The sequence below is a fragment of the Babylonia areolata genome, chromosome 2 (genome assembly GCF_041734735.1).
Source record: "Babylonia areolata isolate BAREFJ2019XMU chromosome 2, ASM4173473v1, whole genome shotgun sequence".
Classification (NCBI taxonomy): Eukaryota; Metazoa; Mollusca; class Gastropoda; order Neogastropoda; family Buccinidae; genus Babylonia; species Babylonia areolata.
In genome coordinates, this window is record NC_134877.1 from 20,721,306 (window position 1) to 20,738,639 (window position 17,334).

At 41.8% G+C, this 17,334-nt stretch overlaps 1 protein-coding gene across 1 annotated transcript in view; it reads right to left on the reverse strand.

The window, feature by feature from the left end:
* Positions 1-4,993: 4,993 nt before the first annotated feature.
* The window catches only part of LOC143279347 (esterase OVCA2-like), a 14,355-nt gene continuing 2,014 nt past the window's right edge, over positions 4,994-17,334 (reverse strand). The window contains exons 3-8 of the mRNA XM_076583368.1: positions 16,549-16,619; positions 13,908-13,973; positions 11,959-12,080; positions 7,434-7,515; positions 6,074-6,208; positions 4,994-5,500 (exon numbers count right to left, since the gene is read on the reverse strand). Coding sequence (XP_076439483.1) covers positions 5,349-5,500; positions 6,074-6,208; positions 7,434-7,515; positions 11,959-12,080; positions 13,908-13,973; positions 16,549-16,619 — 628 coding nt within the window. The 3' untranslated portion in view covers positions 4,994-5,348. The remainder of the gene's footprint in view (positions 5,501-6,073; positions 6,209-7,433; positions 7,516-11,958; positions 12,081-13,907; positions 13,974-16,548; positions 16,620-17,334) is intronic.

The window sequence follows — 17,334 nt, forward strand, 5'->3', positions numbered from 1 at the left end:
ATAGAGAGGGACACAGAGAGAGCGAGAGAGAGAGACAGAGGTGGGGGGGGGGGGGGGGGCTTGGAATTAGGGATTGAGCAACAGCACGTTGTCCTTCAACTGATAACCAACTTCGCTTCTCTATAAATGTACAACAGGTTAATACTGACACGGTGACACGTTTGATTGGCCGTGTGATCTCACAATTAGGTTACATTGTCTCCCACCAGATTAGTCCACAGTAAAGTGTGTTATCATTTCTGACATAGTTAACTGGTCGTGCGACGATGGAAGATAATTTATATAGGATGGAACTGATCCTTGGTGTGAGATTCTTTGTTTAGAAAAGCTTTCAAAAAATACAACACACAAAAAAAAAAAAACATGTACACCATCTGAACCAGGGGCTTTGTAGGGATTTAGGGGAGACTGGGCGGGGGATGGGGTGGAGGGGAGGGGGGATGAGGCGTTGGCGGAGGGTGGGTGAATGGGGGATGTTTCAACACGCTCATCAGATATTGCGAAGCTCTCCACGGTTAGTGTTTAGTCAGCATCACTGGACTTTGTGCATTTCTGTTGAACTGCTATTTGTTTCACTGCCTGCCATCATTGTTGAACTGAGCACTGAGTATCTGAGCTTTCTGTTGGGGTCAATGACCAACTTGATTTGCCGTTGACACTGTGGAGGGAAGGGCACCAGTTGTGTCGATGCCCTCAGGTTTTTTGGTGTCAGTCAAAACTTTATTCAAATTTGGCGTTCGATTTACTGCTTTAATTAAGGTGGGTTTTTTTTTTCTTATCTTTCAACTCGTCAGCTCCGGGTTAGAGTGAGGGTTGCAGTGGAGTGATGGCCTAGAAGTAACGCGTCCGCCTAGGAAGCGAGAGAATCTGAGCGCACTGGTTCGAATCACGGCTCAGCCGCCGATATTTTCTCCCCCTGCACTAGACCTTGAGTGGTGGTCTGGATACTAGTTATTCGAATGAGACGATAAACCGAGGTCCCGTGTGCAGCATGCACTTAGCGCACGTAAAAAAAACCCACGGCAACAAAAGGGTTGTTCCTGGCAAAATTCTGTACAAAAATCCACTTCGATAGGAAAAACAAATAAAACTGCACACAGGAAAAAAAAAGAAAAAAAAAGGGGATGGCGGCGCTGTAGTGTAGCGACGCGCTCTCTCTGAGGAGAGCAGCCCGAATTTCACACAGAGAAATCTGTTGTGATAAAAAGAAATACAAATACCTCTAAAGTTATTCCTCTTGTATTTGGTATTGCTCAGGGATCGGTCCTATGTCCTATCTTGTTCACTTTGTACACCCAGTCTTTGTCTGACATTTTCAAAAGGTATTCATTTAATTGCCATAAATACGCTGATGACACTGAATTACAAAAAGCTGTTCTAACATAATCATCATTTCAAAACAGTCATTACTGAACTGGAAGCTTGCGTGGCTGATGTAAAAGTATAAACGGACAAAAACATGCTACAGCCAAATGAAGACAGAACCGAAGGAGTGTGTCAATAGGACGGAGCGTGTCAATACTCCCCCGTGTCAATACTCCACTGGTGTCAATACTCCCCCGTGTCAATACTCCCCTGGTGTCGATACTCCCCCGTGTCAATAATCCCCCGTGTCGATACTCCCCGGTGTCAACACTCCCCCGTGTCAATACTCCCCGTGTCGATACTCCCCCGTGTCAATACTCTCCCGTACATGTGTGTGTGTGTGTGTGTCTGTCTGTCTGTGTATGTGTGTTGTTGTTGTCTTCTTCTTTTTCTTCAGTTTGGCGTCGTTTAGCCATTAGTGTTATTTGACAGAGATAGGGGAAAAAGACTGGTGAGGGAAAATTAACTGTTTGCACATGTGACTTAGTGTGTGTGTGTGTGTGTGTGTGTGTTGTCAACAACTGACATGAACTGCCACATGGCAGTTGTGTCGTGATAACTTCCACATTAAATACACATATTGAAACACCTGTCTGAATATCTGTTGGACTATATCACACACACACACACACACACACATCTCTTTCTCCATTCCTGCCTCATCCCCCTATCTCTTGGTACACACAAACACACGGACACACTCATACACACACGCACACGCACACACACACACCAAGAGAGGGGTGAGAGAGGCTTGGAGATAGATTTATAATTATTTGTTTGTGTGTGTGCGTCTTTTTAAGCCACTGATGATTAGATATGTTCAGTTCCGTGCATGATAAGACGATATCCTAAAGACTGTGCAGATTACATTTTGATCTTGATGATGAATAATACAGAGAAAGACGGGAAGGTGGGGTGGTGAGGGACGGATATGACTCAGTTGACTGTTGAATATTGGCACAAATGGCAGTGAAGGTGGATGTTCCCTCTGTTAATCAAAGGGCAGTAATTTCCAACCAAACCTACAGGCTTTTTTCACTCAAACGACATGATCATTTGATTTCTCCGCTTCACATGCAGTTTGACACGATGGTAAAGCAGTGTTTGCTAATGAGTGTACACACTGAGAGCAGCTGAGTAACTTTTGTGATGTATCACACCTTATTTTTTGTCATGTAACGTCTAATTTTTAGTACGATAATTATGTAAGATTTGTTTTTGTTAAAGGGTGAAAAACCAAGAAAATATGGTAATCATGCCCCCCATCAAATTATGCAAAATCATTGTATCAAATGAATATGAGGCTTTAGTATCATTGATAAAGCAATAAAAGCTCGGGAAATGAAAATAATTGAAATAAGGAAATTTGCTAGAGTGGATACACAAGGACATTATGAGTATTTTAGTTTGGCTGGGTGGCATTGTAGCGTGAAAATATTGGCAAACCTTAGTTCCGAGTAAGGATGATATCTGCGGGAATCACATCCAATAACTCTACTCCTCCGTTCTTTAGAGGAAAATGTGTGGTCTTTCTACCCTTTTCTTGGATTTATGTTTTGATTTTTTTCCTGTGAGAAGTGTCTGCTAGGTCAGACGAAAGAGGTTAGGCAGAGTAGCGCAGGTGGGAGTTTTTTTTGGGGGGGTGGACGGGAGAGCAGAACAGGTGGGAGAGGGGGGGTGGACATGAGAGATTCTGGGAGGATGAGTAGGTGGACGGGATGGACAGTATGACGCTGGGGGTAATGATGGGTGGAAGGGGATCACAACCAATCATTCTACTCCAGTCTTTGGAGGAAAATACGTCGTCTTTCTTTCTCTTGGGAAGCGTAAGTAGGTATTTAGGTCAAACACAGGGTTACTGCAGAGGGTATGAGGTCCAGTAGTGGAGGGGGTCGCCAGATTGATGGTAACGGGAGTAGGGGCGTTAAAGAGAGGAATAGTAAGAAGTGGGAGGGGGGGGGGGATAAGAGAGTAGGACTGGGCTGGGAAATGGGGGGATGGGAGAGTAGGACGGGGGGAGAGGGTGATTGGGAGAGTAGGACAGATGGGAGATGGAGGAAATGGAGAATACGACAGGGGGGAGAGATGGATGGATGGGAGAGGGGGAGTAGGACAGGCCAGAGATAGGTGGAATGGGCGACTAGGACAGGTGGGGTGGTAGGGGGAAGGGAGAGTAGGACAGGCCAGAGATAGGTGGAATGGGCGACTAGGACAGGTGGGGTGGTAGGGGGAAGGGAGAGTAGGACAGGCCAGAGATAGGTGGAATGGGCGACTAGGACAGGTGGGGTGGTAGGGGGAAGGGAGAGTAGGACAGGGGGGAGATGAAAAGTGAGATGAGTAGAACCGGGGAGGGGGGAGGGAGAGTAGAACAGGGGATGGACATGATTGTGGAAGGATGAGTAGGCTGGGGAAATGGGGGGAGGGACAGTATAACAAGGGGGGGCGGGGGGGGGGGGGGAGGGGATCACATTCTACTCCATTCTTTGGAGGAAACAATGTGGTCTTTTGTCTTTCTTTTTTGTGAAGCGTCTGCAGGTGATTAGGTCAAATAGAGGGTTACTGCAGGGGGTAGGAGGTCCAGCAGTGGAGGGGGTAGCCAGACTGAGGGTAACGGGAGTAGGAGCATGTAAGAGGGGGATAGTAGGTAGGGGGTAGGGGGGGATAGGAAAGTAGGACTGAGCTGCTGGGAAATGGGGGGATGGAAGAGCAGGACAGGGATGGATGTGGGTGGAAGGGAGAGTAGGATGGGGGAGATGGGAGAGCAGGGCGGGGAGGAGATGGGAGGATGACAGAGTAGGACGTGTATTTTGTGGGGATGAGTGAGGTAATGAAGGCATCGTTCATTTCCTAACACTGAGTTTCAGTTCTTTAACATCTTGTTTTTACTGTTACATGTACAGTGCTTATTTGTTCAAACAGAAGTCTTTTTAATGCCTCATGTTACCCATCTAAATACAAGACTACAGTTCTTAAACTCAGAAGATGGAAATTCTATCCCCTCCGCTACATCTCAAGCGATGGTCTGAGTGTTTCAGTCCATTGTTTCAGTAGAGAAAGAAAAAATAGCAAAACAGCAATCTTCCAGAAAGTCAGATTACACAGTGGAGTAAGCAGCTAGTCAGTGCATCACACCATTTTCTTTCTGTCTTTTTTTAAATATATATTTACCCTGCAGGCTGGACGTAAAAAAAAAAATACTGTTTTGTTTATTCCATTTTCCTCACTAAACAAAATTAATTCAATCAATCATTCATTCTCTCTCAGTCTCTCTTTCTCTTACACACACCACACACACACACACACACACAGCAAAAGAGAGAGACCATGTCAGTTGTATGTTCTCCACCTCGATTGCTGGCTGGTTTGTGGTTCAGTTTCTTAGCAACATTTTTTTAATGTATTATTATTATTATTATTATCATTATCCCACAAACATTACATATGCTGTACACAGCGTGACACTGCCGTAGCAGATTACCACATTGATCACAATGATACAGGCACTCAAGGTTTTGTGTCTGCACCAGATGGTGATGTTGCTTCAGCGGTAACTAAACGTGCGCAGGCAGGATTGGGATCAACACCACTGCCACCCTGCACACGGACAGAACAACTCCCCGCTACCTTCACTCCATCTTTCGCCAGTTTATTACATCATGTGATAAAGATTACATTCAATGAACACCAGGTTCTGTCTTTGATAGGATGGGAAAAATAAAGCCAACTGGTTAAGGATTCGACAAGTTCTACAGAATCCAATGTGCCGAGTTCACAAAACTGATGCACTTTGGAACGCACTGTACTGAACAGTTCTTGATTTTCAGTGCAATGCTCACTGTGTTTACAGCTTCAGCTGCATCTCCTGATAGCAGCATGTGTGCTTAAAACGCCCAGCAACACCTGTGCTGCAAGTCTCACTGAATTATTTTGATGTTTCCTCCACAAGCACACAAGGGGCGTGGCATCTTGTCAAAGCCCTGTCAGGTGGAAGAGGCATTCTTCTGCTCCTTCACTTTGGCCAGGAATTCCAGGTAGACTTTTTTCTCCTGTCCCCCGGCAGGGATGAAGTGCCCCCCTTGGTGCTGTAACGTGACGGTGTCTTCAAAATACTGCAGGAGGTCTTCACTCATGTCTGCAAAAGGCACCCACACTTTCACTGGTCCGCTAATGCCATCTGTGAAAAGAAACAAACTATCCCCCTCCCTTCTCCCCAATATATATATTTGTTCGTTCTTTAGTTTACTGTCTTTTCACTGTAAGTGATATTAGATGATATACATATATACTATATATATACTATTATATACTAAGCAAGCAAATGTGCAGTGATTCCAAAAAACAGAAACACATAAAGATGCATTTTAAATCCACACAAGCATTTTTCAATACTTGTTTGTAATGGGTAAGTATTTCCTGGCCATTGCTTTCAAACCTAAAAGGGAAACTGACAGAATTTTGAGCATTACCTTAGGGGTAAAATTTGATGTGGGGGCACAAAGTGACAATCACACACACACACACACACACACACACACACACATACACACACACACACACACACACACTAAAAACTTTTTTTCAAATTAAGTTAAAAGGAGAAAAAATGAAAATAAAAAGAATCAATGACTAAATGTCAGTAACAAGAGAAATACAAAGATTGAATCTGTGAGGTGGGGGTGGAAAATTCTCACTCAACATGGCCTACCTTTTTGAATCACTTTGTCAGTCTCCCCAAACACATGCAAGGTTGGAATGGAGATCTTCTTCTCATACAAGGCATCGTGTGGACTGGATCGGCTCTTAAATCCTGCCACTAGGATAGCAAACTGGAACCACTTTTCTGCAAGACAAAACATGAATAATCATCTTCAGTCTTTGTAACACATGAATCCCATTTCCATTCAGTGTTTTCCAAATGATGATTGCCATGGACTTAACAAGCCATAGGTTTGAACCCACCAGAGGCTAAAATATCATTGTAGTATTTTTCAGCCCCAACCAAAAACATGAAAAAAAACTGAGCTCTTATACTGCATTGTACTGTGCATTTTGCTGCAACGGTCTTCTCTGTGTAAAGTTGGGCTGCTCCTCTCAGTGAGAGACAAAGTGCAGAGCCAGCCTTTTTATGAAATATTCTTTTAATGATAAATGATCAACTGAGCTCTCATGAGAATCATTTACTTTTTTCACATATGTATGCACTTATGAACATGCATGCATATTCTTCTTCTTCATTCGTGGGTTGCAACTCCCATGTTCACTCATATGTACATGAGTGGGCTTTTACGTGCATGACCGTTTTTACCCCCCCTTGTACGCAGCCATACTCCGTTTTCGGGGTTGTGCATGCTGGGTATGTTGTTGTTTCCATAACCCACCGAACGCTGATATGGATTACAGGATCTTTAACATGCATATTTGATATTTGGCTTGCGTATACACATGAAGGGCGTTCAGGCACAAACAGGTCTGCACATATGTTGACCTGGGAGATTGGAAAAATCTCCACCCTTTACCCACCAGGCGCCGTTACCAAGATACAAACCCGGGACCATCAGATTGAAGGTCCAACTCTTTAACCACTCAACTAGTGTGCCTGTCACATGCATATGCATTTGTATTTCTATTAGTATTTCTTTTTATCACAACAGGTTTTTCTGTGTGAAATTCGGGCTGCTCTCCCCAGTGAGAGCATATGGCTATACTACAGCGCCAACCATTTTTTTGTATTTTTTCCTGTGTGCAGTTTTATTTGTTTTTCCTGTCAAAGTGGATTTTTGCACAGAATTTTGCTAGGAACAACCCTTTTGTTGCCGTGGGTTCTTTTACGTGCACTAAGTGCATGCTGCACACAGGACCTCGGTTTATTGTCTCATCCGAATGACTAGCGTCAAGACCACCACTCAAGGTCTAGTGGAGGGGGAGAAAATATCAGTGGCTGAGCCGTGATTTGAACCAGTGCGCTCAGATTCTCTCGCTTCCTAGGCGGATGTGTTACCTCTAGGCCATCACTCCACACGTTCACTCGTATGAACACATTTGAAAAAAAAAAAGATGTTCAGTACCTGACTGCTTCTCCTGTTCACCCAGTACCAAAGCCACCATTGCAGCTCCCTGGCTGAACCCTAGAATGCCATCAAATGGACCCTGCAACAGGACAGTTCACATCACCATACTGTGCAACACAACACAGTTCACATCACTATACTGTACAACACAGATTAGTTCACATCACTATACTGTACAGCACAGTTCACATCACCATACTGTGCAACACAACACAGTTCACATCACTATACTGTACAACACAGATTAGTTCACATCACTATACTGTACAGCACAGTTCACATCACTATACTGTGCAACACAGCACAGCTCACATCACTATACTGTACAACAGAGCACAGTTCACATCACCACACTGTACAACACAGCACAGTTCACATCACTATACTGTACAACACAGCACAGTTCACATCACTATACTGTACAACAGCACAGTTCACATCACCATACTGTACAACACAGTACAGTTCACAGCACCATACCGTACAACACAGTTCACATCACCATACTGTACAACACAGCACAGTTCACATCACCATACTGTACAACACAGCACAGTTCACATCACTATACTGTACAACACAACACAGTTCACATCACTATACTGTACAACACAGCACAGTTCACATCACTATACTGTGTAACACAACACAGTTCACATCACCATACTGTACAACACAACACAACACAGTTCACATCACCATACTGTGCAACACAACACGGTTCACATCACTATACTGTACAACACAACACAGTTCACATCACTATACTGTGCAACACAGCACAGTTCACATCACCATACTGTACAACACAACACAACACAGTTCACATCACCATACTGTACAACACAGTTCATATCACCATACTGTACAACACAGTACAGTTCACATCACCATACTGTACAACACAACACAGTTCACATCACTATACTGTACAGCACAGTTCACATCACTATACTGTGCAACACAGCACAGCTCACAGCACTATACTGTACAACAGAGCACAGTTCACATCACCACACTGTACAACACAGCACAGTTCACATCACTATACTGTACAACACAGCACAGTTCACATCACTATACTGTACAACACAGCACAGTTCACATCACCATACTGTACAACACAGCACAGTTCACATCACCATACCGTACAACACAGTTCACATCACCATACTGTACAACACAACACAGTTCACATCACTATACTGTACAACACAGCACAGTTCACATCACTATACTGTGCAACACAACACAGTTCACATCACCATACTGTACAACACAACACAACACAGTTCACATCACCATACTGTGCAACACAACACGGTTCACATCACTATACTGTACAACACAACACAGTTCACATCACTATACTGTGCAACACAGCACAGTTCACATCACCATACTGTACAACACAACACAACACAGTTCACATCACCATACTGTACAACACAGTTCATATCACCATACTGTACAACACAGTACAGTTCACATCACCATACTGTACAACACAACACAGTTCACATCACCATACTGTACAACACAGTTCATATCACCATACTGTACAACACAGTACAGTTCACATCACCATACTGTACAACACAGTACAGTTCACATCACCATACTGTACAACACAGTACAGTTCACATCACCATACTGTACAACACAACACAGTTCACATCACCATACTGAACAACACAGTTCACATCACTATACTGTGCAACACAGCACAGTTCACATCACCATACTGTACAACACAGTTCACATCACCCTACTGTACAACACAGTACAGTTCACATCACCATACTGAACAACACAGTTCACATCACTATACTGTGCAACACAGCACAGTTCACATCACCATACTGTACAACACAGTTCACATCACCATACTGTACAACACAACACAGTTCACATCACCATACTGTACAACACAACACAGTTCACATCACCATACTGTACAACACAGTACAGTTCACAGCACCATACTGTACAACACAACACAGTTCACATCACCATACTGTACAACACAGTTCACATCACCATACTGAATTGAACAACACAGTTCACATCACCATACTGTACAACACAGTACAGTTCACATCACCATACTGTACAACAACACAACACAGTTCACATCACCATACTGTACAACACAGTTCACATCACCATACTGTACAACACAACACAGTTCACATCACCATACTGTACAACACAACACAGTTCACATCACCATACTGTACAACACAGTTCACATCACCATACTGTACAACACAACACAGTTCACATCACCATACTGTACAACACAGTTCACATCACCATACTGAACTGAACAACACAGTTCACATCACCATACTGTACAACACAGTACAGTTCACATCACCATACTGTACAACACAGTTCACATCACCATACTGTACAACACAACACAGTTCACATCACCATACTGTACAACACAACACAGTTCACATCACCATACTGTACAACACAGTTCACATCACCATACTGTACAGCACAGCACAGTTCACATCACCATACTGTACAGCACAGTACAGTTCACATCACCATACTGTACAACACAGTTCACATCACCATACTGTACAACACAACACAGTTCACATCACCATACTGAACAACACAGTTCATATCACCATACTGTAAAACACAACAAAACACAGTCCACATTACCACACTGTACAACATAACATGGTCCCTCAGTTCACATTACCACACTGTACAACATAAAACCATCCCTCAGTTCACATTACCACACTGTACAACACAACACCGTCCCTCAGTTCACATTACCACACTGTACAACACAACACCGTCCCTCAGTCCACATTACCATACTGTACAACACACCACAGTCCTGAATTCACATCATCATACTGTGCAGACAACAGCGTCAGTATCACACTGTAAACCTGTCTCAACGCTAGAGCCTCTGCAACATGATCCCTGCATGGTACATACGTTCACATTGCCCCTAACACTCTAGAGACAGCAGTATCAGTATCACACTGATTCTTTGAGATTATGTTCATGACCTTGTCATACTGTCCAAAAGCGCCCAGTTATGCGTGCTGTTATAATCTGTTCTTCTGCAGATCCACAGCTTCATCCCCAAAGCACAGTGTAATCTCTCACGTTCCTTTGTATTATTCCTACTTTCTTTTTTTATGAAGAACAAAAAGCTCGAAACAATAATGGAAAAGTGCCACAGAAATGCTATTTTTCCCAACAGTTTTTCTTTAATCAAACAAAGGTTCAAATATAATTTTTACACTGGGAGCTACAAAATTAAATTTCTCAGATTATTAATAATTCCACATCAACATGGGAGCTACTACATTACATTTCTCAGATTATTACCGTAAAGTTCGGTCTATAAGCCACAACTTTTTACCCCAGCTTCAACCTCTGCGGCTTATACAATGAAGCGGCTTATTTGCGGATTTTAACGATCCCGGGAGTGTCACGTTCTCGTCTATTCTTAGCTGCCCTTCAACTCACCAAAATCATGATTTCTGTCCATGAATTTTTGGATGAGCTTCAGGATAGTGTGCTAACTGTTCACATTTTATAAATCAATTCCGCACACATTAAAGCCTTCAGATCAGCATTCAGTTCTACTCTGCTCAAGCGTACACCCTCATCATGCCGAAAACGCGACGTCATGCCTATGATGCAGCCTTCAAATTGAAGGCGATCAACCTAGCAGACGACAGTGCAAGTGACGAACCAGCAGCGACCTCCACCTTCATGAAGTGAAAGCGAGGCTAAGTCAGTGACAAGATGGCGGAGGAAGCCGTGCTGGTTCTCTTCAACTCGGACACTGAAGACGAAGATTTTAGTGGATACAGTGAGCAGGATGACACTGAATAAATGTGACTATCCCTACATTATGGATCTTATTTTTTGTTGTGTTTATTCTTTTTTTTGTGTGTGTGTGGCACTAGCAGTATTTTCGCTTGCTTTTCTTTGTGTTGTCCCCGCTTGTGTTTATTTCATAACCTACAGTATCGACAGCTTTTCTTAGTATCAGTATGTGTTCCGGTACCGGAAATAAGTGCGACTTATAAACCGGTGGGGCTTATGTATGTATAAAGTTCAATTTTTTCCAAAATTTAGTGGGTGCGGCTTATATACCAGTACGCTCAATAGACCGAACTTTACGGTAATCATTCCACGTCAACACAGGAGCTAAAACATTACATTTCTCAGATTATTAATCATTCCATGTCAACACAGGAGCTACAATGTTACATTTCTCAGATTATTAATCATTGTACATCAACATGGGAGCTACAACATTACATTTCTCAGATTATAAATCATTGTACATCAACATGGGAGCTCCATTACATTTCTGAGATTATCAATCATTCCACGTCAAAAAAACATGGGCAGAAAAATGTTCCATTACATTTGTAAACCTATAAAACAACGTAACATCAAAAGGAGGGGATGGGAAAAAAACGAAAACAACCACCATGGTTGAGAGGGTAGAGTGTTGTCAGACCTGCTCTTTGACTGCCTGCAGAATGGTGGACAGAGACAGGTCATAGCCCTTGCAGCAGCCAGTGGGGTCCTGGGCACGGAAGTAGTCATCCTCACGGGAGAACCACCAGCCATTGCCTTCATCTGCACACACCAAAATGGCATGACAACCACGGTTTGGAATTTGTTTATTTCATTGATTCACGTTTGGGATGATTTTATACAAATATGAAGAAAATCATTAAGGTGTATCCTATTTTCATGTGTCTTTGAAAGACTTAATGTCGGTAGAGGGTGGAGATTTTTCCGATCTCCCAGGTCAACATACGTGCAGACCTGCTTAGTGCCTGAACCCCCTTTGTGTGTATATGCAAACAGAAGATCAAATACACATGTTAAAGATAATGTAATCCATGTCAGCGTTCAGTGGGTTATAGAAACAAGAACATACCCAGCATGCACACCCCCAAAAATGGAGTATGGCTGCCAACATGGTGGGGTAAAAACAGTTGTGCATGTAAAAGCCTACTTGTGTACATATGAGTGAACCTGGGAGTTACAGCCCATGAGCAAAGAAAAGAAGAAGAAGACTTAATCATAAATATATCCTATTTTCATGGGTCTTTGTAAAGTATGTGGCGCATTTTCGCGTGGAATAATAAGATACATACCCTTTCCAGTGAAACTGAGAAACAGGATAAAGGGAAGTCACCATAGCTGATTCAAACTCTCACTGACAACAGATTTATATCCCTTTATTTGCAGTGCTGTTTTTTTTAACATGGAAATTTTAGCTCCAAATAACAATCTAATTTTTATGAGATCTCTGCCTCAAACACAATCAGAAACTTAACCAAAGACAGTGATGTATGTTTCTATTTATGCAGTTTGATTAAAGGAGGCATGACTATAAAACAAACACATTCCCATAATCAGAACATGAATCCAAATATGAATTTTTTCATCTTCTTCCCTCTTGTATCTTCTCTCACACATACAAACACATACACACACACCATAGGCACAAACTCCTATGCTAAAACTATTTAACCGATGGGCACAATAGCCGAGTGGTTAAAGCGTTGGACTTTCAATCTGAGGGTCCCAGGTTCGAATCTCAGTAAAGGCACCTGGTGGGTAAACGGTGGAGATTTTTCCGATCCACCAGGTCAACATACGTGCTGACCTGCTTAGTGTCTGAACCCCCTTCATGTGTATACGCAAGTATACAATCAAATACTGCATGTTTAAGATCCTGTAATCCATGTCAACGTTCGGTGGGTTATGGAAACAAGAACATACCCAGCATGCACACCCCAGAAAAAGGAGTATGGCTGCCTACATGGCGGAGTAAAAATGGTCATACATGTAAAAGCCCATTCGTGTAAACACAAGTGAATGTGGGAGTTGCAGCCCAAGAACGAAGAAGAAGAAGAAGAAACCATTTAACCCCTTGACTGCTAAACCTTAGTTAAACAACATCAGTGTAGCATGAGGCTGAAATGCACAACTTTTCTACTTTCTGTGCACTTTTTTATCAATGGTTTCATTTTTGTTGTTGATTGAAAGAAATGGAGTACACACACACACAGACCAGGAACATTAACTGTCATATCAAGTAAACATGTCCTACAACGCACACAGGTATGAATCTGTAACTCACCAATGCACACACACAACACACACACACACACACACACACACACAAGGAACCATCGATTATCACATTAACATGCCATAGTAGTGACAATACCATGTCTACCCATGACCACACATGCACACCTGACGCCTCTGTGCTATGTGAAACTATTGATTATCACACTAACATGCCGTATTAGTGACAATACCTTCTCTACCCATGACCGACACATACACACCTGACGCCTCTGTGCTATGATAAACCATTGATTATCACATTAACATGCTGTGGTAGTGACAATACCATGTCTACCCATGACCACACATACACACCTGACGCCTCTGTGCTGTCCTCAGCAGTGTCTGAAGGTGGGACCTGATTTGGTGCAGTGATGAACACTTCAAAACAGACAAGATCACAAGAAAGTGGTCAAAACTAAAATCAGTACAATAACAAAATAACATTCAAAATGAAAGAATGTAATGGGATTGTCAGCCACTCTGAAACTTGTCTCAACAACCACAGTGGAGTGATGGCCTAGAGGTAACGCGTCTGCCTAGGAAGCAAGAGAATCTGAGCGCACTGGTTCGAATCACACCGGCGGTTGCCAGTATTTTCTCCCCATCTACTAGACCTTGAGTGGTGGTCTGGATGCTAGTCATTTGGATGAGACAATAAACCAAGGTCCTGTGTACAGCATGCATTTAGTGCACGTAAATGAACTCACAGCAACAAAAGGGTTGTCCCTGGCAAAATTCTGTAGAAAAATCCACTTGGATAGAAAAACAAATAAAACTGCAGGCAGGAAAAAATACAAAAAAAACGGGTGACGCTGTCAGTGGCGTGACACACTCTGCCTGGGGACAGCAGCCTGAGTTTCACACAGAGAAATCTGTTGTGACAAAAAGAGTAATACAAATATACAAGGACAATTCATTTATTCACTGCTTGCATCAAACTGGAAAAGGAGAGACAATGATTACCCTGGGGGGGTGGGGTAGGGGGCAGGAGGGATGGTATATTTTCCAATAATAATATCCCATCCTTCACGTACTGTCTCCGACACAGTAACAAAACAACCATGCACATAACTGAATCAAGTAAGATATTCAACCACAGAAGATATCAACACAACATGAAATGAAAATGCAAACAAACAAACAAGAATTTAATAAATCCATCACTCCATCACCAGAAAATTTCCATCCAAAACATTCTGGGGGACTAGAAAGCAGATGCAAATCAGATGCAATATATATATATATATATATATATATATATATATAAAGAATTCAACATTGATTTCACATGAAATGTTGTAGAAAGTCTTCATGGAGGAAAAGACAAAAGCTAGTTCATTAAATGTCATGACTTCCATTGACAAATGAGAATTATGTTCAAGATTTGAACTAACAGAACCAAACAATTAAAAAAAACAACAAAAAAACATAAATGCAGAAACACATGACTAAATGGTTGCTTGCAAAAACGAATGTTTATATATCACACACACACACAGATATATATATATATATATATATATATATTCCCATTCATTGCAACAGTGATAAACTGAACAGACAGGGATGTGAAATTTGATCATTTAAGTGTGAAGCAGAATCAGTTTCAAGATTTTAAAGTGTTTTTTTTCCTGTATTGTGTTTCTCTTTGATTCCTCAGAGCCATATGAGACACAAGCTTGTAAATGTCACCCCCCCCCCCCCGGCAACACACACACACACACACACACACACACCCTCCCATCCCCACCAGTGGAACTTGATCAAAAACAAGAGAAAGCCTTTTCTTTGAAATGAAATTTCTCAAAGTGCTCATTTCTGCTTTGACACTCTATTAGCCTCGTATTATATTGTATTGTATTGTATTGTACTGTATTTTGTATTACACTGCATTCCATTGCAATGTATTGTATTGTATTGTATTGTATTATATTGTATTGTATTGCTTTTTGTCACTACAGATATCTCTGAGTGAAATCTGGATTGCTCTCCCCTGTGAGAGCACAACGCTACACGAATATGAATACACAGATTCACACACTTTACTGTCTATACTTCAGTACAGAAATTTGCTTTTTGGCAGCAGCATGTGTCCAACATGAAAAGCAAATAAATAAAACAAATGAAACATATAAATCGGAAGGCACCAAACAGTTCAGTTCAGCTCAGTTCAGTTACTCAAGGAGGCGTCAGCGCAGCACCATGCTTTTTTCTTTCTTTTTTTTTTTTTCAGCCTGCAAGTGTATTTGTTTTTCATTCAAAGTGGATTTTTCTACAGAATTTTGCCAAGGACAACCATTTCCCTGCCTGGGTTCTTTACATGCCGTAAGTGCAAGCTACACATCAAACCTTCGATGATCACCTCATCCAAATGACTAGCATCCGGATCACGACTTAATGCCCAGTGGACGGAGAGAAAATATTGGTGAGTGTAGAATTCAATCAACATACTCTCAGAATCTCTCACTTCTCAGGCCAATGCAGGCCACCAGTCCACTTTGTAGAATTTGTAGAAAAGGAAAGTAGAAAATAGGGGGTGGAAGGAAGGGTGAAGGTATGGTAAAGGTGGTAGTGGACAAAGTGTAGTGGACTAAGTGTGAACACATGGAGTGATTTTATTCAAGGTGTTATTTTACAGAATATGTAGAGCACTGACTGTACGAATAACAGTTATTAGTAAGTCCAGCAGATCTGCTCTTCCCAGCATCGTTTCACCTGCCTTTCTGATTTCACCATCATTTCTTCAAGGCGGAATGTAAAAAAAAAACAAACTAGGTAAGCACACCAAATCTTATTTCCTCCTGATACACTCTTGTGTGTGAGTGAAGTGATAAGAAAACTCTAGGGAGAGTACGACAGTACAAGGTCTTCAGGTAAGCACACCAAATTTTTATTTCCTCCTAATGCACTCTTACGTGTGACTTTCTATGGGGGAAAAAAGCTGTATACTTACCTAGCTCTGCCTTTTTCTTGATGAGTTTTCTAAACGCTCCCGTCTTCTGTCGGAAGGACTGGGCATTCTGTCTGGAAACAAAACTTGTCACTGTATCATGAAGCATGATAAAAGTCCCAAAATATTACACAATCAATCAACGAATCACTTAAACATTGGAAAAAGAGTTTATAGAAATTTGCCTTCAGGATCATCATAAGGAAAAAAATATATTAAACATATTCAAAGAAATAGCAATTTTTAAAGAATGATAACAGTCATTCCTCATAAAGGTAAGTCACATTTAAACCGGTGTGAAAAATCACACACATGACCCATGGTGCGGGAGAGGGGGCAGGAGGGATGGAAGGGTGTTGCACATACCATCACAGTGATTTTTGTCAGTAATTTTTGTTATCACAGTGTGTTGTGTTCAGTAAAACACAACAGTTTGACATGCAAATACATCATCAGTTAAAAAGTGTTGTTGTTTTTCAAAATTAAACTTGATATCTATTCATCTGAAATGGATGACAGGTGGGGGTGGGGAGGGGTATGAACTGGGTAAGGGGAAAGTGAAGGGGGGGGGGGGAGGAAATTATACTCATTTACACACACACACACACACACAGGGCAACAATGCAAGTATGAAAACAAGTTTAGGACAACTTCATATGAAGAATAGTAAATGAATAACTCTATTCATCTATTCAATCAAAGTACATAAGACATAAATCACATTAAATGCACACAAAATCTACATGTAAATGACATGCATATCACAGTTATTGTATAACTGAACTGTGC